The sequence below is a fragment of the Lontra canadensis genome, unplaced genomic scaffold, assembly GCF_010015895.1.
Source record: "Lontra canadensis isolate GAN:19392208 unplaced genomic scaffold, GSC_riverotter_1.0 scaffold55, whole genome shotgun sequence".
In the NCBI taxonomy this organism is placed as follows: domain Eukaryota; kingdom Metazoa; phylum Chordata; class Mammalia; order Carnivora; family Mustelidae; genus Lontra; species Lontra canadensis.
In genome coordinates this window covers 9,478,373-9,501,618 of record NW_022631049.1, presented here as the reverse complement: position 1 = coordinate 9,501,618, position 23,246 = coordinate 9,478,373, and the positions used below count along the sequence as shown (strand labels likewise).

Sequence of the window (23,246 nt, the reverse complement as noted above, 5' to 3'; positions counted from 1 at the left end):
AACTTAAGCACCTCGCTAAAGTCCTTTTTGCCAGGCAAGGTAACACATTCACAAGTTTCAGAGATTAGGACACAGACATCTTTGGGGAGCCACTATTCTACCTACCACAAAATCCATCACAAATAGGAGAGGTTTTCCCTGTTTCAACTGACCGGAGAATATTAAGAAAACTGTATCAATTAATGTTGATTCATTATTAATGTTGCATGTAATAACTTTATGAGTGACTAGGATATACTTCTACCACTCCAAGAAAATGGTGAAGAGCAAATAAAATTCTAGTCCCAGATACTACTCAAACACAGTCTTCCCACAGTGGGAAGGAGAAAAAAAAAAAAAAAAAATCCAAGCTTGGAAGATTTATTCCTTGTTTTGGTTCCCAGGAAACTCAGTGCTAAAACATGTTGATAAGAAGAATTTCTCAAGAAAGGAAGTGACAGTAAAAAGTAAGGGACGGGGCACCTGGGTGGCTCAGTGGGTTAAGCCTCTGCCTTCAGCTCAGGTCATGATCCCAGGGTCCTGGGATCGAGCCCCACGTCGGGCTCTCTGCTCAGCAGGGAGCCTGCCTCCATGTCTCTCTCTGCCTACTTGTGATCTCTGCCTGTCAAATAAATAAATAAAATCTTTAAAAAAAAAAAAAAAGTAAGGGACATCTGGGGAAATAGTAAATTGTTATAATAAGAGAAACTCTGGGGGTACCTGGGTGGCTCAGTGGGTTGAGCCTCTGCCTTGGGCTCAGGTCATGGTCCCAGGTTCCTGGGATCAAGCCCCGCGCTGGGCTCTCTGCTCAGCAGGGAGCGTGCTTCCCCGCCGCCTCTGCCTGCCTTTCTGCCTGCTTGTGATCTCTCTCTCTGTGTCAAATAAATAAGAGAAACTCTGATATATTAAAAAACCTCGGGACTTATGGGAATCACTTTTAAAAGCCTAACAAATCACTAAGTGAGTAGCTCCAACTTAAGAATATTTAGCTGTGCATGGGGGCTAGAATCGGGAGGCAGGACAGAAGGACAATAAGGCCCCTTCCACATCTCTGCTTCACACTCTTATAACCTACCTTTATTAGAAAACTCAACCTCCCTGCTTGGAAACCTTTGAAGTGGGTTCTGCTCTAATCAAAGAAAGGTACCACTCTTGCTTTTCTCTCTGTCCCCGGGGCCACACAAAGTGCCAAGAACAGAGTACGAGCTCAGTTAGGTTTGTTGGATGAATTAATTAACCAAAGCGAAAGGACAGTTCATCAAAGAAAAGCATTCCTCCTTAGACCGTAAACCTTTAAAAGTTTTACCAAGTCCAGTTTCAGCTGAGGTGCAGGGATGGCTCAATTGGTGAAGCGTCTACCTTCAGCTCAGGTCATGATCTTGAGGTCCTGAGATCAAGCCCTGCAAGGGGCTCCCTCCTCAACGGGGAGCCTGTTTCTCCCTCTCTCTCTGCCCCTTTCCATCCCCATCCTCATATGCACGCACATGTGCTCTCCTCTCTCTGAGATAGGTAGATACGTAGATAGATAGACAGAGTCTTTTAAAAAGGGGAGCGAGCTTACTTTAACCTACACAATCATGCAATAACCTGACACAGCGATTTTCCAGCTCTGCCTTCATATTAATGCTCTCACCCCTTCTCACCATAGATCTAAAAGAGAGTTTTCATGAGAGGGAAGAATGATCTTAAAGAAATCATAGGCACTAGGATTCAAAATTGGACATTTCAACCAAAGAACCACAATACACAAGTATGATATTCCAGAGCAAAGTTCCAAACATACATCCAAATTTTCCAAGAAATCACCAAACACTGGTTATATGACTTTTAAAGCTAACCTCTGCTGCACTGAAGGTTATAAATAGGGCTAGTTATTAAAGACTAAGAGAATTTCAGAGAGGGCGTTTCTGGGGAGAAGAGTCAGGCCTCAAGGACTCAACCAGGGCTTTACAGCATTTCTCCAGAAAAAGCCAAGCGGAGACAGACAGGGGAGCCTCCCTGCCAACTGGGGAGAGAAGGTCCAAGGTGAAGTCTGCCTACATCCACGGAGCCTCTCCAGGATAATTCAAGCCATGCCCAAGACAGAGCAAGCATGTGGGTGTCTGGACACAGACTGCCAAACTGAGCCTGTCCCTGACAAGCAAATGCAGCCTTAAGAGGAAACAGAAAAGTGACAAGACTGCCGAGCACTCGCTCAGAAGTGGGGGAAGAATTTCTCGTAGGGAGCAAATTCCACAGTGACAGAAGGTAACACCATATATTTGTTTTCTGACTTAAGACCATTCACGCAGCTTGTTCAGCGCACTGGTTACTCATGTCTGCTCCCCATTTGGAAGTCCTCTCAAAACCTATAGTTGTCTTCCAGCTGGGAAGGAAAGATGGAATTCCTTCCAAAAACGAGGTAACTGTGCTCTCAGTGGGCAGCTGGAGACTGTTTGGAGCCTGGCTATTTAAGAGCACTGACTATAAACATATAAGAAAAAACTGGTAACTTTTTCTGAAATGAACCATCCATAAACATCACCAGAAAATCCACTTTGCTCCATAATCGAGGCCAAGAAAGAAAGCTGCCACCTTAGAAAAATAAGAGGAGGTGAGGGAGGAGGAAGAAAGAAACACGCATGACTCTTACCCAGGCCCTGATTCTGCTGTTCCCACTCGATGGCATCTGGCACCTGGTCGGTGGTTCCATCCAAAGGGCCCAGGTTTCCCTGTTCGAAGCCAGGTTCTTGAGACGTGATGCCAGGGAGAGTAAACCCAGGCAGCTCAGCGTCACCATCCAAGCTATCATCCAGGGACTCTGTGTCTTTATCATCTTCATCTTCCTCCTCATCTTCCTCTTCTTCATCTTCCTCCTCTTCCTCCTCTTCATCCTCATCTTCTTCTCCCTCTAGGAAAAAAGAAATCAATAAGAAACATGAAGGAATATAGTAAGTGCCTACATATGAGTCTTTTGAAATGACCCAAACACTACAAAATAATTCTGCTTGACCTTTTAAAACAAATTTTATAGCCAAAGTTGGGCGACACGGGCCTTGCAAGACTAGGTGCTCACCATACACGTGTATTTCAAATTTTCAAAATCACAGTTATGTCAGATCATTAGTACACAGCATGTTTATTTGGAGTCAAAGTTCAGGTAATATAAATTTTTATTAGTCAAATTTATATTTACAAAGGTGGAAATCATCCCTTCCCTGTTTTCTGAAGGTCGTTAAAGATGGATCCACTAGGTTAATATCCAAAATATATAAAGAAGTTATACAACTCAACACCAGAAGAACAAATAATCCAGTTAAAAAAATGGGCAGAAGACCTGAATAGACAGTTTTCCAAAGAAAATTCACAGATGGCCAACAAACACATAAAAAGATGCTCAACGTCACTAATCATCAAAGAAATACAAATCAAAACCACAATGAGATATCCCCTTGCCCCTGTCAGAATGGCTAGAAACAAAAAGACAAGAAAAACAAGTGTTGGGGAAGATGTAGAGAAAAAGGAACCCTCGTGCACTGTTGGTGGGAACGCAAAATGGTACAGCCACTGTGGAAGACGTTATGGGGATTCCTCAAAAAATTAAAAATAGAAATCCCGGGACGCCTGGGTGGCTCAGTTGGTTGGACGACTGCCTTCGGCTCAGGTCATGATCCTGGAGTCCCGGGATTGAGTCCCGCATCGGGCTCCCAGCTCCACGGGGAGTCTGCTTCTCTCTCTGACCTTCTCCTCGCTCATGCTCTCTCTCACTATCTCTCTCTCAAATAAATAAATAAAATCTTAAAAAAAAATAGAAATCCCATATGATCTGGTAATTCCACCCAAAGAAAATGAAAATATTAATTCAAAAAGATATGTGCACCCGTATGTTTATTGTGGCATTATTTATAATAGCTAAAATATGGAAGCAATCAAAGTAACCATGGACAGATGAATGGATTAAAAAAAAGTGGTGTATACAAATAGCAAGGAATGCTACTCAACCATAAAAGGAGTGAGATCTTGCCATTGGCAGCAACATGAATGATCTTGAGGGTATTATTATGTTAAACGAAATAAGTCAGAGAAAAACAGGTATCATATGATTTCACTTATACGTGGGATCTAAAAACCAAAACAAATGAATAAACAAACAAAAAGCAGAAACAGACTCATAAATACAGACAACAAACTGATGGTTCCAGAGGGAAGAACAGATGGGGGATGGGCAAAATGGGTGAAGGGGAATGGGAGATACAGGCTTCCAGTTATGGAATTAATAAGTCACAGAGATAAAAGGTACAGCATAGGGAAGAGAGTCAATGGTATTGGAACAGCATTGTATGGTGACAGATGGTAGCTACACTTGTGACGAACATAGCCTAACATAAAGACTTGTCATATCACTATATTGTACAGCTGAAACCAATGTAACAGTGTCTGTCAACTATACTGCAATTTAAAAAAAAAAGATTTGCCCATTAGAACACACACTAAAATACTAACAGAACTTAAAGAGTGTCCCAATCCTTTTGTATCTTATCATATTAAACAAGAAAATTCATGATTTGGGCACAATTTTCCTTCTATTCTTCTTCCATATCAATGAGTAGAAGTCACAACAAGTGAGAGGTACATAAATACACTCCCGGCTCCTGTTGGAAGATCAACCAAAGAAAGTGGAAACAATTACATCAACATTCTCAATTCCACTCTAAAAGAGGTTAGGAAATAGGATATTGATCAAAGACAGTCAGGAAAGCACACTTGAAAAAAAAAAATCATTATCACTGCCACCATCATAAGAGTTAAATTCATGGGTGCCTGGGTGGCTCAGTGGGTTAAAGCCTCTGCCTTCAGCTCAGGTCATGATCTCAAGGTCCTAGGATCGAGCCCCGCATCGGGCTCTCTGCTTGGCAGGGAGCCTGCTTCCCTCTCTCTTTCTGCCTGCCTCTCTGCCTGCTTGTGATCTCTCTCTCTGTGTCAAATAAATAAAATCTTTAAAAAAAAAAAAAGAGTTAAATTCACAATTTGTCACATTCAATGCTTCAAGCAGAGGGGGTTTAGGAAACCTAAGATCCCCAATTTTACTTGGTTTCACCAACTTTAATTTTCTAGGAATACTTCAAGCCTCCGCCCTCACCACTGATGCACCCTGAAGCCCCTGATGAGAGCTCACCAAGCTCACTGAAGCCTTCCCCATGCTCTCTTCCCTTGGCTAACCATATGGCAGTTTGCAAAAAGGAACTCTCCTGGGATGGCAGAGAAGGGAAGAGGGAGCATTAGAGCCACCCAGGAATACCGAGGCTCTCTTTTTCTGCTTGTAGACAATGTTCTCCACACACATTCCTTTACACCTATTGTTTATAGGGTTTTTTTTTTTTTAATTTTTAAAAAAATATTACATCTGATCTTTTTCATTCTTATATATCCTCTAACTTTGTACAACTTTGTACAACTTAATACCTCTTAATACCTCTCATTCCAAATATTTGGAATATTTGGAAAATATTCCAAAAATGCAATAACTACTTATCAAGCACCTAGTTCCAGGCACTAGGAATAAAGCAGCACTATCTCTGCCTTCATGGAGTTAATAGGCCACTCGAGGAGACATGTACACACACAGATCTAGGGTATAATATGACACTCTGACTAAAATTGGAAGAAAGATGGAGAATGGCAGACTCTGCTTTTCTGGATGCGGAGATCCAGACAAAGGGCAGCTTTTCTGGTAAAGTTTGAACAGCGATTATACTAAAATAATGAATTCTCTTGTTTAAGTTAGGTCAGTATCTACAGGAGGAACATTCCCAGCAGCAGGGAACAGAAGAACAACAAAAACAAAAATCTTGAGGCAGTTGTGTGCTGTGTTCAAAGAATGGCAAAGACTGACCTGGGAGCAAGAAGGGACAGGAAATGAGGTGGGAAGGGGTAGGCAGGGGTCAGATTTAACGTATATTTATTTATAAGGAATTACAGGCTGCAGCATGAAAAAATGGGCTAAATTGGAGCAAGACACAAAGCAAAGAGACCCACTGGGAGGCTATTTTACAAGCCAGGGAATAAGATGACGGTGCTTTGAACACGGATATAGTTCTGGAAGCAGGAAGAGATGGTCAGATCTAGGATGTAATATGAAGGTAATTTGCAGGCAGAGCCCTAATGATAAGTATGATGTGGGATGTGGAAGGAATACGGCACTTTATTAAAGACGGAAACTAAAGGGCAAAGAGCAAAATCAAGAATTTTATTTGAGACACATTAATCATGTGATTGTTATGCCTATGATTTCCAAGTGGAAATGTTGGAAGCCCAGGGAAGATCAAAGCTAGACATAAAAATCTAAGACTCATCAATTTAGAAATAATATTTACAGCCTTGGGGCACCTAGGTGGCTCAGTGGGTTAAAACCTCTGCCTTCAGCTCAGGTCATGATCCCAGGGTCCTGGGATCAAGCCCTGCATCGGGCTCTCTGCTCCGCAGGGAGCCTGGTTCCCCTCGCCCCGCCCCGCCTGCCTCTCTGCCTACTTGTGTTCTCTGTCAAACAAATAAATAAAATATTTTAAAATAATAATAATAATAATAATAATATTTACAGCCTTGAGACTGGCTGAGATCACCAAAAGAATGAGTGTGGGTAGAAGGAAAAGTTGTCCAGTCTAAGCCCCAGACAATTGAACATTTAGAAGTTGGCCAGCAGAGGGAGAACCAACAAAGGAGACGGAAAAGTGACCACTGAGGTAGGTGAAAAATCAAGCCAAGTATGGTGTGGACAAAGTCAAAGGAATAGGAATAAAATACTTCTCGGGGCCTGAGTAAGAAAACTGAGACTGTCCCTCCAGCGTTGACATTACCTCTAGCTTTGGCACTTTGGAAATGATTAGTGACTTCACCCAAGGTGTTCATGGAAAGGTAGGGATAAGAGTCAAAATGGAGTAGTTGAAAAGAATATTAGAAAAAAGGAAGTAGATACAGCAAATATTAAAAAAAAAAAAAAAACCTTACAAAACTTTTTTGAAAAAAAGAACAGGGACAATAAGAGCCAAACCATGAAAAAAAGCCCAGCTGCCCATCAACAGATGAATGGATAAAAAAGATGTGGTGTATATATATATATTATACATATATATATATATATATAGAAATATTACACAGCCATCAAAAGTGAAATGTTGCTATTTGCAACAACATGAATGGAACTAGAGGGTATTAAGCTAAGCAAAATAAGTCAATCAGAGAAAGACAATTATCATATGATTTCACTCATATGTGAAATTTAAGAAATAAAACAGAGGATCATAGGAGAAGAGAGGGAAAAAATGAAACAAGAAGAAAGCAGAAAGGAAGACAAACCATAAGAGAGTCCTAATCACAGGAAATAAACTTGAGAGTTGTTGGAGGGGAGGTGGGTGGGGGGATGGGGTAACTGGGTGGTAGACATTAAGGAGGGCATGTGATGTAATGAGCACTGGGTATTATATAAGACTGACGAATGATAGACCTTTACCTCTGAAATCCATAATACATTAAATGTTAACTAACAGGATTAAAATTTTTAAAAATGTTTAAAAGTGGGGGGCAGGGACAGACGAGGGTAGCTGGAAGGAGATGTAGGACCCAGGGTACCTTCTCAAAATAGGAGATACTAGAATTTGCTTGGAATTTGACGGGTAAGACCTAGTAGAGAAAGGGAAATTGATGACTCAGGAGAGAGGGGAGAGGGCTGCTGGAGGAATGTCTGGAGATGGGGTTTGGCAGAGCACTTGCACATGTGGACTCAAGCCATGCAAATGTACTGTGGCTATGTGATTTTGGACAAGTTATGGTGCCATAGCTTCCTCCTCAGTAAAACTGGGGTGATTCATACCTCACAGAGCTGCTATAGGATTACATCAGTTAGTATATAAGGTACTTAGGACTAAGCCTGGGTCATCATGGCCAGTATATGAGGTTGGTTTCTTTGCTATTACTGGGAAGGGATGGGATCCAGGGCACAGGCTGGCTCAGACCCATCCTCCACTGCAGTGGGCACAGGGGCAGGCAGGAGGATTGATTTCATGGTGGGAATGTGTGAAAGTTGTTTTCATATTTCTTTTCTCAGTCAATAAGAAACTAAGAAGGAAAAGTGAAATGTTGGTGGTTTGAGGCGAGAGGAGAAAGTGTGAAATAGTCATCTCAGAGAATGGGGCAAGTGAATTCCCCAGGAAGATGTGGGAGGACTGGCAGGCAGCCTTGTGGGCCCACTTGAGATGGGACATCATGCATTTAAAGTGAGACATGTTAAGGGGGTTGTGTTTTTCTCCAGCCACATTCAGCTGCTTGGGTGCAGGCATGGGTGGAGGGTTAGAGGACACAGAGAGACTGAACCAGCAAATTTTGCTAGAAGTGTTCAGTGGTGGAGGGGTGGGGAAGGGAGGTGTTTGGCTGTGTGTGAACGAAGTGATTAAAGATGGACCGGGCAAAGGCTACAAACTCCCAACAGTAACACAAGTTAAATCCTGAGGGTCTAATATACAGTATGGTGACTATAATTAACAATACTGTATTATATACTTGAAAGTTATTGTGAGAGTAGATCTTAAATATTACCAACACCAAAAAAAATAGTATTTATCTGAGGGGATAGAAATGTTAAGTAACCATACTGGGGTAACCATTTTGCAATTTATAAGTGTATCAAATCATCACATCATGAACTTTGAACTTAGATATGTTATATGTCAACAATATCCCAATAAGGTAGAGTAAAACAATATCTCAACAAATCTCAAGGGAAATAAAGATGGACCAGGGACTCTGATTAAAGAGAACCTGAGAAAGAAGTTTACAGAGAAAAAGTATGGGGTCACGGGAATTTGAAGAAAACTATCAGGGATCATCACAACTATCTGATGGCTTTGCTGACCTTCTTCCCATAGACAAAAATTGGCCACAGGCTAAAAAAGAACATTTCTTTATTTTTAAAGCATTATAAATCCCTTCTAGCTGCCTTTTCTTTCCACACACCTAAAAGGGTTGCACTTGATGGAATGATTGTGACAATATGAGGCTGATCCCCTAGGTATATGAAGGCAAAGCCCTGAGTTTTCAGCTCTCACCACTGAACTGTTGACCACTGACCACTAGCACCCACCAAGGACAACTTCTACATGACCCTCAGTAAGCTCAGTTAACTTCTTCTCCTTAAAGAATAGAGCTATACGACCCAGCAACGCCACTTCTGGGTATATATATCCAAAGGAAACAATACCATATCCCAAAGAGTCATCTGTACTCTGGGGTTCTTAACCACATAATTCATGACAGCCTAGGTATGGAAACAACCTACATGTCCACTGACAGATGAATGGATGAAGATGATGTGATATACATACAGGAGAATATTATCTGACCTCTAAAAAGAAGGAAATCCTACATTTGCCACATGGATGAAACCAAAGGACATTATGCTGAGTGAAAAAAGTAAGAGACAGACAAATACGACACGGTTTATTTATAGGTGGAATCTAAATTAAAACAAAGAAACAAACAAAAAAAAAAGTCTAACTCATACAAACAGAAAATAGAAAAGTGGTTGCCCGGGGCTAGAGAGTGAAAACAGGGGAAGACTGGTCAAAGGGTACAAACTGTTTGCTCTTAAACGAATAAAGTCTAAAGATCTAACATATAACATGATGACTATAGTTGATGACACTATTGTATCACTGAAATTTGCTAAGAGAGTAACACTTAAATGTCCTCACACAAAAAAAGTAAAAACGTGAGGTGATGGCTGTGTTCATTAATCCAATGGTGGGAATCCTTTTACAATGTTATATGTATATGAAATCAACATAATGTACACTCTAAGTATCTTATAATTTTATTTACCAATTATACCTCAATAAAGTCAGAAAAATATAAGGCACAGAGCTATAAAAATAATGAAGAGGACCTCAAAAAGTCAGGCTGCATGTAAGCAAGCCTGGGCCCACAAAATGGTCACTACCTTCATGATGTGATTTGAATGACACTGCTTACGTCAACATGTCTCATCATCCCTCCCCCACTCACCCACTCTGATGGAGCCTTCTTTCTCCACCTCCCTGTCCTGAAATGACCAATATGAGATGTTTACTCCATTCCAAAGTATTCTCTTGGTGGAATATTATCTCGAGAAACGCCCTATGAAGTAGTATACAATTTATCCTGGAAAGGAAAGAAGGGCCCTGACTGTCATGGGGGATAAGAGAGGAAAACTGTCCCCTCATACCCACCAACGCCACCCTTCAGCACAAAGGAACTTAAAGCGTTTACTATTTTGTCACTTTTTGTACTTGAGGAATTATATCACAAGCCTAAGGAGATACCTCTAGAAAAAGGAAATTTCAGGAACTGTGCAGGGAAAACAAGCCTTACTGGAGTGAGATTTCCCTTTATAGCCTTACTTCTTCATTACCTTTGTCAACCAGCAAATGTTCTGATTTTGTAGGAGCCTACAATCATTCTGTAGCTGATAAATATCTTTAACAGGATGTCACTGGTATCCTGCTGCAATTTCCTGTGGAATAATGACTGCTCTTCCAGATCAGTAACAAAAAAAAAAAAAAGATCACCTTTCCAAATATTACCAAAATAATGTATGTGATTGCAGTTTGACCCAAAAAGGTGGGAAACTATTGGATAAAGGAAGGATGGTCTTGTCCTGTGTTTTATCACCAATGACAAGCACACGGCTTGGCCATCAGCAGTGTTCAAGAAGTATTTGTTGAGTGGATGGACAGGTGAATGAATGCATAAGCAAGGAGCTAGATCCAGGTTTTTAACAAATGCCTAGATCTAAAGAAACACAGAGTAACAATTAATAAGCAATTAGTAATACATTCCTCTAAATAATCTTGCAGCAAGCACAAGGGTAACAATGAGAACAACAGGTACAGAAGGCATTTGATGGAATGAGCACTGGGTGTTATATGCAACCAATGAATCACTAAGTTCTACCCCTGAAAGTAATCATACACTATAGGTTAACTAAACTGAAATCAAATGAAATTAAAAAAAAACAACAACAACAACAACAGATGCAAAACAAACCAGAGTTGTACACACTGATTTCCCATTCATAAAAACTAAAGAGAAAGTCATCTCTATTTTGGCCAGTCTTTCAATTAGTCATACCCAAGAGCGACAATGGTGTCATGAACAGCTCTGAATACAAAGGGCAATGACATGAAATAAACGTTCAACAAAGAAAACTGTGCCAAAAACTGTAACAGGATCCCTGATCCAAAGAACTAAAAAGGAAGAACTCACTCAAATAACACTACCAGGTTTTATTTAAAGGTTATAGGGTTTTCTGAATTTTGTAACTCTGTTAAACCCCAAATTTTATTTTTGCTTATTTGAATCCAAATAAGCATGTGGATCAATGTCAAACACACTCACACACACAATTATTCCATATTCAAACAACAGAGAAAAAGAAAAAAAATGAGCCTCTAAAAAGAAGCAATTGCTCTTGGTTTATCAAATATAACAGATACCAAGTAATAGGGATCAAAGACTTAAAGTTCTATCTGTCCTGAGAATCCCTGACAAAACACTGCAGTCCACGTGAGGAAGGTTTACAGAGTTCAGCCTCAAAATTTCTTCTAGTTGTGTCACCTGGAATGGAAAGTCAGTCCATCCTCGTAACGTACGCTTCCTTATCTCCTAGGCACTCGACACTGATCATTTCATGATACCAAGTAATCACAGTGACACTAATAGCAATCAAGGGGGCAGTCATGACAGTTTCTGAGTAACCGCCTCCAGTGACAGACAAAATCCACCCCCCTCTCCGACTTCACACTGTTCCCGCCCCCGGAGCATGTGACACACGTTGCATAAACGTCCCCTCCCTCATGCCAAAGCAGCATCAGCTCGGGGTGTCCCACGGAATTCAGGATGCACGCTCCGGCACCGATGAAGGTTCCTTGCCATGGACCTGGTTTTTTCATGGTATCCTCACTAAGATCAAGTCACTTGCTGGTGTGTCCACTGTCAAGAATTCTGATACCTAACAACTGTGAAAACCTGACAGGTGTCAGCCAAAAAAAACGAACAAAGGTGTTTGGAGAGTAGACAGCTCAGCGTGCAACGGGGAGGCAGACATGGCTCGATGTCTCATTGCTGGGCTTGAGGGGAACTCAAACTGGACCATGAAAATGGAACAGCCTGAAACAGAGATGTCAGGTTAAGTGCCACGTGGCAAAAGGATGCTTACTGATACTGAGTAGTGTGTCCACAGCTTCCACAGAGAATGTCCTGTAGCAGGTGGCAGAGACACAAAAAGATCAGTCTAGACAGTATCCTCTCTAAGCCAGTTTCACCTGTCTGGCCACTCTCTGACACAGTCCCTCAATGGCTGTTTTATGACCCATAATAATACTTGGAACTCATATGGGGCTTTTCTTCTGAGGAACTCAAAACAGTTTGCAGGCATTATCCTCCAAGCTTACGCTGTTAGCGAAATGGAAACCAAGTCTGATAAATTTTGCTTTGCCTACAGCCTACATAGCTCCCGACAGAATGGCCTAGAGTGCTTAAATATCATAGCAGAGCCTCAGACAGGTTTATTAAATCCAGAATTTTTGGCTCTCTAGGTCAGGTCTGTTATATTTGTTGCAAAATTTCTGCCTAAGGTTACCAAAACCAAGAGTTCGAATTTTGTTTGAGACCAGAGTCGAGGGTTATCTCCCAATGAAATCAGATAGGACATATGGGAGAAAATTTACCCTAAGGTCATGGCCTGAGTCACCTAACTCTGCTACAAAGTTGGCAACACCAGTTGCCATTAATTTAATAAGTAGCTCCCACCCAAGGTCCTCCATTTCTCTCATTCCATTTTTATCACAGTTTAGACATTTTTAGATTTCAGAAGCTAAAGCTGTAACTAGCACTCCCAGAGTATTACTAATGAAGGGAAACTTGGCTGAGAATACATTGTCCCAATAACAGAGGTAGGAAGACTTCCAATAGTAATACTCATACCCAATATAACCTATCTTTGATTTTTGTTTTTTAAGATCTTATTTACTTATTTGACAGAGAGAGAGAGCAGCAGAGGGAAAGGGAGAAGCAGGCTCCCCACTGAGCACAGGCGTGATGTGGGACTCCATCCTGGGACTCCGGGATCTCGACCTGAGCCAAAGGCAGACTCTTAACCGACTGAGCCACCCAGGCGCCCCAGCAACCTGTCTCTCTTTGATTTACAGGAAGAAGAGGATCTCACCTGTTCGTTCTGCCTCTTTGGAATAGCAATCATCAACTTGAATCGTCACTTTTTGTTTAAAGTGTCAACCTTCTCTTTTTAGTGGCCCTTTTCTTTCCTTTACAAAGTTTAAAATGAAATCTAAGGTAAACAAATTATGGCACATGAAAAAAGAGAAAGAATACCATTGCGGGGAAAAAAAAAACAAAAAACAGGGTGGCTTGGCTGGGCAGATGCTGAATACGTATTAGTCTCTCTCCCACTTCCTCCTTAAAGGGAGTAGTTCCAACACATCCCAGTGGCAGATTTCTAAAAGAGGAAATATTTGGGGGCATTTGGATGGCTAGGTTGGTTGGATGTCAGACTCTTGGTTTCAGCTCAGGTCATGATATCCCTCCCTTGTGGAAGGAGCCCCACAATAGGCTCTGTGCTCAGGGGGGAGTCTGTTTCAGATTCTCTCTCCCTCTCCCCCTGCTCCTGGCCCTCTCCCCACCACTTGCGCTCTCTCTCTCAAAAAAACAAACAAACAAAATCTTTAAAAAGATAAAACATAAATAAAATAAAGAGGAAACATTTGTTGGCATGTGTTTTCCTGGCAACCTCCATACAAATATCATCAAAAGCCACTGTAGCCAAATGGTTTCCACACTTAAAGAGAGACTGAAGCATTGGGGATGGCACTGCTTTTATTTTCCAGACTTTTTTTTTAACTTGGACATACAAAACTGAAAAGCCAGAAAAGAAAAAAATTAAACTCATTTTGAGGATATGAAACAATTCTCCAGCAGATGGCTCTCTGGTATCGTAAGGGGTGGAGGAACCCCAGAAGCTTCTGAAATAATGTCCACCGAATTCAACAGCTCATAGTGTTTAAGCTGACTCAAAATCTGTAGAATTCTCTTATAATTTCTAAAATCTTAACTCTTCCTGCCAATGAAATGCTTTCACATTTTATCATGTAATGCTGGATTTATAATGATATTTATATGTAATATTTCTGTTATTGGGCTTAATAATGAATTGAATCCCGGAGAATTTAAGAACTGGAATATTCCAGCTCTGCCTTCCCAAAATGGATTTAAAGAATCACTTAAGTTTACTGCCTCCCTGTTACCTGCAGATGTTGGTATGCGTTCCAACGAAAGGAATGAAATAATGTTCAACCCCACAATGGGATGCAAGAAATCTAAGCAAATCCCCACTAAATTTCAATATTCAGAATGTAACGGGCAACCACATCTTCATTCACATAAAAAGTGTTCAACTTCAGGCCCAAAATAAACACTGGATTTAAAGGGTTAATAAGCAGGACAAGTCAAGTAGCTAGAACATCAATTAAACAAGATAATGGACCTAAAACCATACACTCCATCATTCATCATTTCCCCAATACTTGGTAAATACAGGCCAATACAGATACAAGACAGAAAGATCTGACCCTGCCTACCTGGAGACCTCACTTAAGAGCAGAAACTGATGGTCTATTGCTGGGAAGACAGACTCTTTTTGGGTGTGCTTACTAATAAAAATGAAATGGGATAGGTAAACTCGGAGATCATATGTCAACACTTGGAACATCAGTATTCCTCATGAAAATCAAGATTTTCAGCTTATCCTGAAAAACTTCCAAAGATCTGGCATCCCTGGGCTCACAATACTCCTGGCAACAATATGAACAAGATCTGTCTGGATCAGAGGGAGCGCGTGCTCTCTACTGTACCATGCTCACCACTCCCTACTGTCTTAGGCACTTACATTGTCCACCTGGCCCCTGACCCAAGGCTACATGGAGAAGATGTGACTATTTCATTATAACAATTCATACATAGTAGTACATGGTAAATGACACCTAATTTTAATTGATAAATGATGTAAAATATTCTTATTTCTTATGCATTTACTCCAGGTCATGCAAGCATTTACTCCATGAAAGATCTCATTTTATTCCTACAATAGAAGAAAGGAACATCAATAGCCCTGCTTTGCCCAGAGAGGAACACGGAAGCCGAAATACATTAAACAGTTTGGTCAAGATCACAGTGCTGGTTCATGGCGGAGCTAAGACCTGAACAGAGGTATGTCCATGTAAGTCCAGAACCAGAGCTATTTTCCATGAGTCTATACTGCTCCGCAGTAGAGGCCGGATGGTCTGAGATGCTCCATAATGGAGGATGATTTTGAGCTGAACTGTTTCTCTATCTCCTTCTTGTCCTCTTTTTACTCTAACTTCATAGCCTTCTGTTTCTAGAGTAGCATGGCACTATTACTGATTACAAAATGCAACAGAGAGCCTATTTTCATACAGGTAGGTTTCTTGTATAGTGAGAACAGTGTTCTACTGCCTAGACATGAATCATGCCATGCTTTTAACAGAGATGGGATGTTTCTCTTATGGGTGGGATGGGGTCAATCATGATGGTTGTCTGGCTGTCAGTTGCCTAGGGATTAAAGGTATGCCCTTCAACCTGCAAAGCAGGGCTAATAATATGTATGTGGGATTGGGGATTCCCTACTTGGTGGTGGGCCCTAAAGGAAATTTATATCTTAGTCTTGGCTCTTCCATGTGGGGGCAGGGATGAGAAAGACAAAAAAGCAGTTACACTCTGTATAGGAAACAAGGCAAGAGCTGAGTAGCCAGAAAGCCAAACAAGGTGCTTAAAAACTGTTCTAACACTTTGGGTAAAGAATATAAAAAACCTCAGAGAGTGGAATGAATGGGACCCCTGAGAGCTTATTAGCTAAGGTAAGATCAGAGAATCTGTATGTTGTGAGTCTAGTTCACTTTGTGTTCCTTTTATTTTCTTGGCTTATTTGCCTTGTGCTCCCTTAGGTTGGAGTCAAGTATTTTTTAGAATTTCTGCTCATTTTAACTGGAACAAGAGAGAGGGATTTCACTTATGCTCCAGCTAGAGTTTTAATAGGATATAGGACCCCTCAGAGAACACGTGAAGCAGATAGCCTGAGAAAATTGAGGGAGTGTTGGGCCCTCTGCCCACCAAAGGAATTTCCTTCTTATAATAAAACCTTAGAGATTCTTTACACAATTTTAATAGAAGACATTTCCATAGAATACCTTGTTTGGAGAACAATGTAGAAGGAGAGGAGGTAGTACAGCTGAAGATAAAGGGGCCTGGTAAATTCAGGCAGAATCAATGTAAATCTTTCAAGATAAACGCAATGTTTCCAAGGGTGAACATTCTTAAAATCTTCTAAGGCCAGTCAAATTGATGCATTATATTTTTATTCTGATCTTTCCCTTTGGGGTTATGTATGCATTTAAGTCATAAGAGGTAGTCTGATGCCAAAACAACATCATGGTTACGAATACAGCCTGATAAAGTACAAATGATAACATCTTTATGTTATTTTCTACATTGTTAAGGTTTGTGATTGTTCGTACTCCAACGCAAAAAAAATTATCGTGTTTGCACCAGTAAAAGGATAGTTATGGCTAGCTTCATACTGAAAAAGCATGCCTTTTTAAAGCACCTTAATTTTCTGCAAACATCTAAAATGCCATTGAAATATTCATAGCCTGTTACATGGTTGTAAGCCACACATTTGCTTCCACAACTGCACAAAACCACCTCACTTGGAAAGCCCTGTCTGGACCAGTTCTCACAAGGATTCACAACAGCGGAGCAGGAGCCCCAATGAATCCCTTGGAACCAATCCCTTTGCCTGGGTTCTGAGCTTCTTCCTCGAGAGAGACAAGCTGCAGTTTCCTGTAAACCAAGTATTTGTTAGCCTGAGACAGAGCCCCTTGTTGCCTCCTGTACATTGAAAAGCAGTTGCTTCCATTATTAAAAACTATTCTTGAAGCACCTCGGTAACTCAGTCAGTTAAGCGTCGGACTCTTGATTTCCGATCAGGTCATGATCTCAGGGTTGTCGGGCTCAGTAGGGGGGTCTGCTTCTCTCCCTCTCCTTCTGCCCCTCCCCCACCCATCTCGTACGCACGCACTCTCTCTCTCTCTCTCTCAAATAAATAAATCTTTTTTAAAAAATTATAAAACATTCTATTCTTAAGAAATAATTCATCTAACCAATAAGCTAAATTAGGAAACTATGCTTGATTACATGTCTGTAAACTGATTGCTAGTGTGGTGTTTGAGATATCTATTCCCCACCTTTTGTAATGTTTTCCATAGTTTTGGGTTTGTCATCACTTATTTTTTTATAAATATCAATAGAATAATGAGTATATATATGTACACAAATCTATACACCTACACGCACACACACACACACACACACAACTCACAGCGTAAGTATTAATTCCTTATTTCCCTAAGCTAGGGCTAAGCTCTCATTCCTAATTCTCAGAGTCCTTTTTTTTTTGTAATTCATTGTGTGACACTTTCCCACCTTCTCCATTGTATTTCTGTTATTTATGTATCTGTCTTAACTCTTCTACTCACATTTATTCAAGATCCACTCCCATTTCTTTTTTATTATCTGAATCACCAAACAAATACATGTCAAATGTGCACATAAATGAATGGGAAAAAACCTCTGAATATACATAAGGCTAAATCCTTCTGTCATGCCGAGCCATCATGTAAAATTTCATGTGTGTCTAACATTGAGCTTTACTAAGCAGTACTAACGTTCTACTTTCTAATGCTGGGCAACAAAGGCTTCAAAAAAAAAAAAAAAAAGGAAAAAGTTGGCTCTAGAATAATTTTTGCTTATCTGTGATTATACCAATAAATTAATTATTTATGATAAGAAAGCATACTAGAGGGGCACCTGGGTGGCTCAGTGGGTTGAGCCTCTGCCTTCGGCTCAGGTCATGATCTCGGGGTCCTGGGATTGAGCCCTACATTGGGCTCTCAGCTCAGTGGGGAGCCTGCTTCCCCCTCTCTCTCTCTGCCTGCCTCTCTGCCTACTTGTGATCTTTGTCTGTCAAATAAATAAATAAAATCTTTAAAAAAAAAGAAAAAAGAAAAAGCTGGGGTGCCTGGGTGGCTCAGTGGGTTAAGCTTCTGCCTTCAGCTCAGGTCGTGATGCTGGGGTCCTAGGATCAAGCCCCACATCGGGCTCTCTGCTGGGCGGAGAGCCTGCTTCCCCCTGTCTCTCTGCCTGCCTCTCTGCCTACTTGTGCATTTTCTCTGTCAAATAAATAAATAAAACCTTTAAAAAAAATTTTTTTTAAAGAAAAAAGGATCCTAGAATTTGTAAGCAAAGCCTTAGGGTAATACATCATAATATTGATTTCAAATATTTCTAAAATACCACTGGTTATGTTAGCATTAGCAAACGTGGGATGACCATTCTGAGTGCTAAGTAATTTACTAACATATTGGTACTTAAGAACAGAGATTATCATAAATGCCAGAGAAAGTAGGAGGACTTCAGGACAAGACAACAAAATGACTTACTATAAGAGTCAATCGATAATTGAAATCACCAGCAATTCTCTGTCATGTAATATATGTGAAGATGATGCAAAGATAAAAACAAGTAAAAAAAAAAAAAAAAAAGATCATCCTTCCCTAACATACTTGGCAATGGTATTAGATGTTTCCCATGTTCTTTTTCTCATCTTCTGATCTGTATATCATTTAAGTGGCTCTGTTACTGAGGCAAAATGAAATTCAAAGCATTTCCAAGAACAAAGGCCAAAACCTGTACCCCTTAACACAATTAGAGTGAACATCCTTAACCTCATACTGCAATTTCTACAAGTAACGGTGGACGACAGTTCAAATTTATTCCTTATTTTATCTCTCCTATTATATTCCACTGAGAAGTACCACCTAAACTGGGGTTCACAGATATGCCCTCAAGATGAGATTTTGAATACTCTGTCTCAACCATCCAACCTAGCTGCCTTCTGAGTTGAAAAGTTACATGAGAAGTGAGAGAATAATAGGAAAATACTCTCTGAAAAGGACTGCATACCGGGCAGACCAAAACCACTGGTTTTGTGAGTAAAGTGTAAGTAAAGAGCAAACACTTCTCTCATAAACTCTACACGTTTTTACGTCTCCTCAATGGAGCTATTAAAGAAAACCATCTCTGACAGGATGCCTGGGTAGCTCAGTTGGTTAAGTGGCTGCCTTCGGCTCAGGTCATGATCCCAGCAACCTGGGATCGAGTCCCGCATCGGGCTCCATGCTCGGCAGGGAGCCTGCTTCGCCCTCTGCCTCTGCCTGCCACTCTGTCTGCCTGTGTTTGCTCTCTCTTTCTAATAAATAAATAAAATCTTTGGGCGCCTGGGTGGCTCAGTGGGTTAAGCCTCTGCCTTCAGCTCAGGTCATGATCTCAGGGTCCTGGGATCAAGCCCCGCATTGGGCTCTCTGCTCAACAGGGAGCCTGCTTCCTCCTCTCTCTCTGCCTGCCTCTCTGCCTACTTGTGATCTCTCTCTCTGTGTCAAATAAATAAATAAAATCTTTAAAAAATAAATAAATAAATAAATAAATAAAATCTTTAAAAAAAAAAGAAAACCATCTCTGAGACTTTTCCACAACGCCACTTATGCATTCCACAATGCATTTCCCAATTCATTTCTGATTGACCGATAAAAAAATAAAGCATCTTGACTTCAATAGCAACACTACGAGGCCGCCACACTGCCGGAAGTCTCACTCAATCATCCAAAGGAAGGCCTACTTTTCTAACATGACTTTCTTCTGAAATTCCTAGGTTTTCAGCAGAGAGAACTAGGACGGAGGGAACTGAGAATTCCAAATAAGAAAGGAGAGAGAACACTGCTATTTCTTCAGCAGAAGAAAGGAAAAGATGCTGCAAATACATAATGGAAATGTTCTCAGAGGATTGTAGAAAACATCTATGAAATTAAACACACAGACACACACACTGTCTCTCTCTCTCTCTCACACACACACACACACTCACAAAGGCAGGAAAATGGGTGTCACCAAAATAGGTTAAACAACAAATGACATGACAATGACAGCTTTCTGCCCTATGTGTGATGTCTGGAGCTGGGAAATGATGTCAAAAATGCAGTTTTTGAAAACCTAAATATAAGGACAACCAAAATGGTATTCAAAAAACAAGGGGAAAAAATTATCAGGAAAGAAAAAACTAAAGTTAAATGAAGTCTTATTTTTTTTAGTTAAAAAGAAAAAACTAAAGTTAAATAAAGTCTTATTTTTTTTTTAAACCAAGATGCTAGGGGCGCCTGGGTGGCTCAGTGGGTTAAGCCTCTGCCTTCGGCTCAGGTCGTGATCCTAGGGTCCTGGGATCAAGCCCTGCATTGGGCTCTCTGCTCAGTGGGGAGCCTGCTTCCCTCTTTCTCTGCCTGCTTCTCTGCCTACTTGTGATCTCTGTCAAATAAATAAATAAAATCTTTTAAAAAAAAAAAAGATGCTAAAGAAAGGTTGAACATGACTTTCCTGTCGGATACTAAGAATTAAACATCTCTTTATATGTTAAAAAAGGTAATATGTTATATGTTTACATATAACATATACTGTAAGTTTGGGGGGAAAAAAAAGGTAATTCTCCAGCAAGTCGATTACTGTTATTTGTTCAATAAAGCCTATAATAAATGGGCCTTTGGAAACATGAGGAAATGGGAACTGTCTGGGATAATGGCACTGGATTAGACAGCCCCAACCCTCAGCCTATTATGCCTATAGAAAGACATTAAAGGATCACTCAGATCAATCATTCACCTTCTCCAGCCTAGGGACAGCGGTATTGCTTCTCTTACAGGAGAGCAATAAGCTAACCCAGAGCAATCTTGAGAGAATCCAAGCAAATTCACCATGTTCCGATGTCTGTCTGGTCAGCACCATGATGAGCACCAAGTAGTTTCCCATCTCCCACTAGCTGGAAGACCCAGATATTGCCTTCCAAACATTAAGGGAACAAGGTTGGGGGTGTGAGAAAGGATCACCAAAACTGAATCACAAGAAATCTTTGTTTTTGTACTCCTGCTTCCTGCATGTACTTAGAAGCCTAGTACTTGGTACAAGTAATCCCAAAATTGATTTGTTCTGAACATTTCATTGTTAAAGCAGTAACCCTCCACCCTATGGAATTATTGTTACAATTTTACAGCACAGATAAATGCCCACCTTCTCTGGGAATACAAGAAAGGCTATTGGATTTCTAAAATACAAAGCAGGGGGGGCTCCTGGGTGGCTCAGTCAGTTGAGCAACTGACTCTTGGTTTTGATACAGGTCATGATCTCATGGGTTATAGGGTGGAACCCGCTAGGGGCTCCGTGCTCAGCAAGGAGTCTGCTTAAAGAGTCCCTCTGCCCCTCCCCTGACCTACGCCTGCACATGTGGGCACATGCATGCTCTCTCTCAAATAAATGGATCTTTAAATTAAAAAATGATAATAATAATAATAATGAAAGCAGAACTTCTTTAAGTAAGAAATATTGAAAGACCCAGTCCATTTGCTATTAGGGTTAAAATCTACTCAAGACAATTAACCCAGATAAAAAAATTCCAAGCAAATTTTCATTTTCATTGTTAAGTTCCCATTTTGGAGCAGAGAAAGGCATTAATATTTGCAAAAAAAAAAAAAAATGGATCTCAACCTATACAGAGATCATGTCCAAAAATTCATTTATGTTAGTTATATACATGCAACTAATTTGCCATTATCCTATTCTAATAAAAAATGAGAACACCTTTGTCATGTTTATATGTCAAAGATGATGAATACGGCCCTAGTGCAGTTATGCCTGAGATAAGTAAAGTGCATTTTTTTTTATCACCCTGAATACATTTATTCTCTTAAAAAAAAAAAAAAAAAAAGGACAGAGAAGTAAAGTGTATCAGGCAAGGTGACAGAGAAACCATTATCCCTTCAAAAGTCACAGCATTTTTGCTGACAAGGGAAAAGACCGACCAAAATAGGCACGAGGCAGAATGCACATATTGAGGCAGGCTTTCTTCAGCAACGGAAAAATGTAAAACACAATGAAACTCCTGCTCTCCCAGTACACATGTCTCCAGTGGGTGTTGCAGAGACAGAGCTCATGTCTGCCTTCAGAGCCTGCTGGCAAACTTCTCAGAAGCAGACCCTTGTTATGCGCTGAATCGCATCCCCACCAAAAAATATATAACCTGTTGTACTTGTGAACGTGACCTTCAAAAATGAGGTATTGGGGGACGCCTGGGTGGCTCAGTTGGTTAAGCCGCTACCTTTGGCTCAGGTCATGATCCCAGGTCCTGGGATCGAGTCCCACATCCGGCTCCTTGCTCGGCGGGGAGCCTGCTTCTCCATCTGCCTCTGCCTGCCACTCTGTCTGCCTGTGCTCACTCTGACAAATAAATAAATAAAATCTTAAAAAAAAAAATGGGGTATTGGCAGATATAATCAAGTGAAGAGGAAGTTATTGGGATGGGTCCTAATCCAATGGCTGGTGTTCTTGTAAGAAATCGGGGCAGAGAGACACACTGAGGGACCACAGTCCTGTGAACATGGAGGCAGGGGTTGCCATTATGTTGCCACAAGCAAAGGAACTCATGAGGCCACTAAAAAGCTGGAGGAAGCAAGGGATGATTCCCCCCTCTTGAGGTACTGGAAGGAGCAGGGCCCTGCCCACACCTTGATTTCAGACTTCCAGGCTCTAAAACCACGTGAGAATAAATGTCTGTTGTTTTAAGCCATCCCGTTTGTGGTATTTTGTATGGTAGCCCTAGAAAACTAAGATGCTTGGTGATTATGTTGTAGAGACATAAAGGTGACAAAGACAACAGAGTGCCAATTAGATACAAATTTGAGGTTCATTTGAGCCATTAATTATCCCTTAAAGGATAAATATTCAGAAATTTCCACAAAGGTTCTTGGCTTCTTGGTTGTCTGCTGTCTAACAAGGGCACGTTTTGCCCATATCCCATTGAGAAAAAGACTCCATTCTCTGGAGAAGTGCTTCTGTCCCCTAGTGGGAAAGAAGATACTAAAATAACATAAGAGGAGTTTAATAATATAATTAAATAAACACACATCTTAAGCTGGAGAGCTGTATGTCATGTGTCAACTCATCACAGAGATTAAAACTTGGAAAGGTAGGTAACTTGACATGGCACAACTCACAGTCTGGGTAAGAATAAATTATCT

At 40.7% G+C, this 23,246-nt stretch overlaps 1 protein-coding gene across 2 annotated transcripts in view; it reads right to left on the bottom strand.

Moving 5' to 3' along the window:
* ARMH4 (armadillo like helical domain containing 4) overlaps positions 1-23,246 on the bottom strand; it is a 244,161-nt gene that overhangs the window by 71,672 nt on the left and 149,243 nt on the right. For both annotated transcript variants that reach the window (XM_032875299.1, XM_032875298.1), the window contains exon 5: positions 2,612-2,869. In XM_032875299.1, coding sequence (XP_032731190.1) covers positions 2,612-2,869 — 258 coding nt within the window. The remainder of the gene's footprint in view (positions 1-2,611; positions 2,870-23,246) is intronic.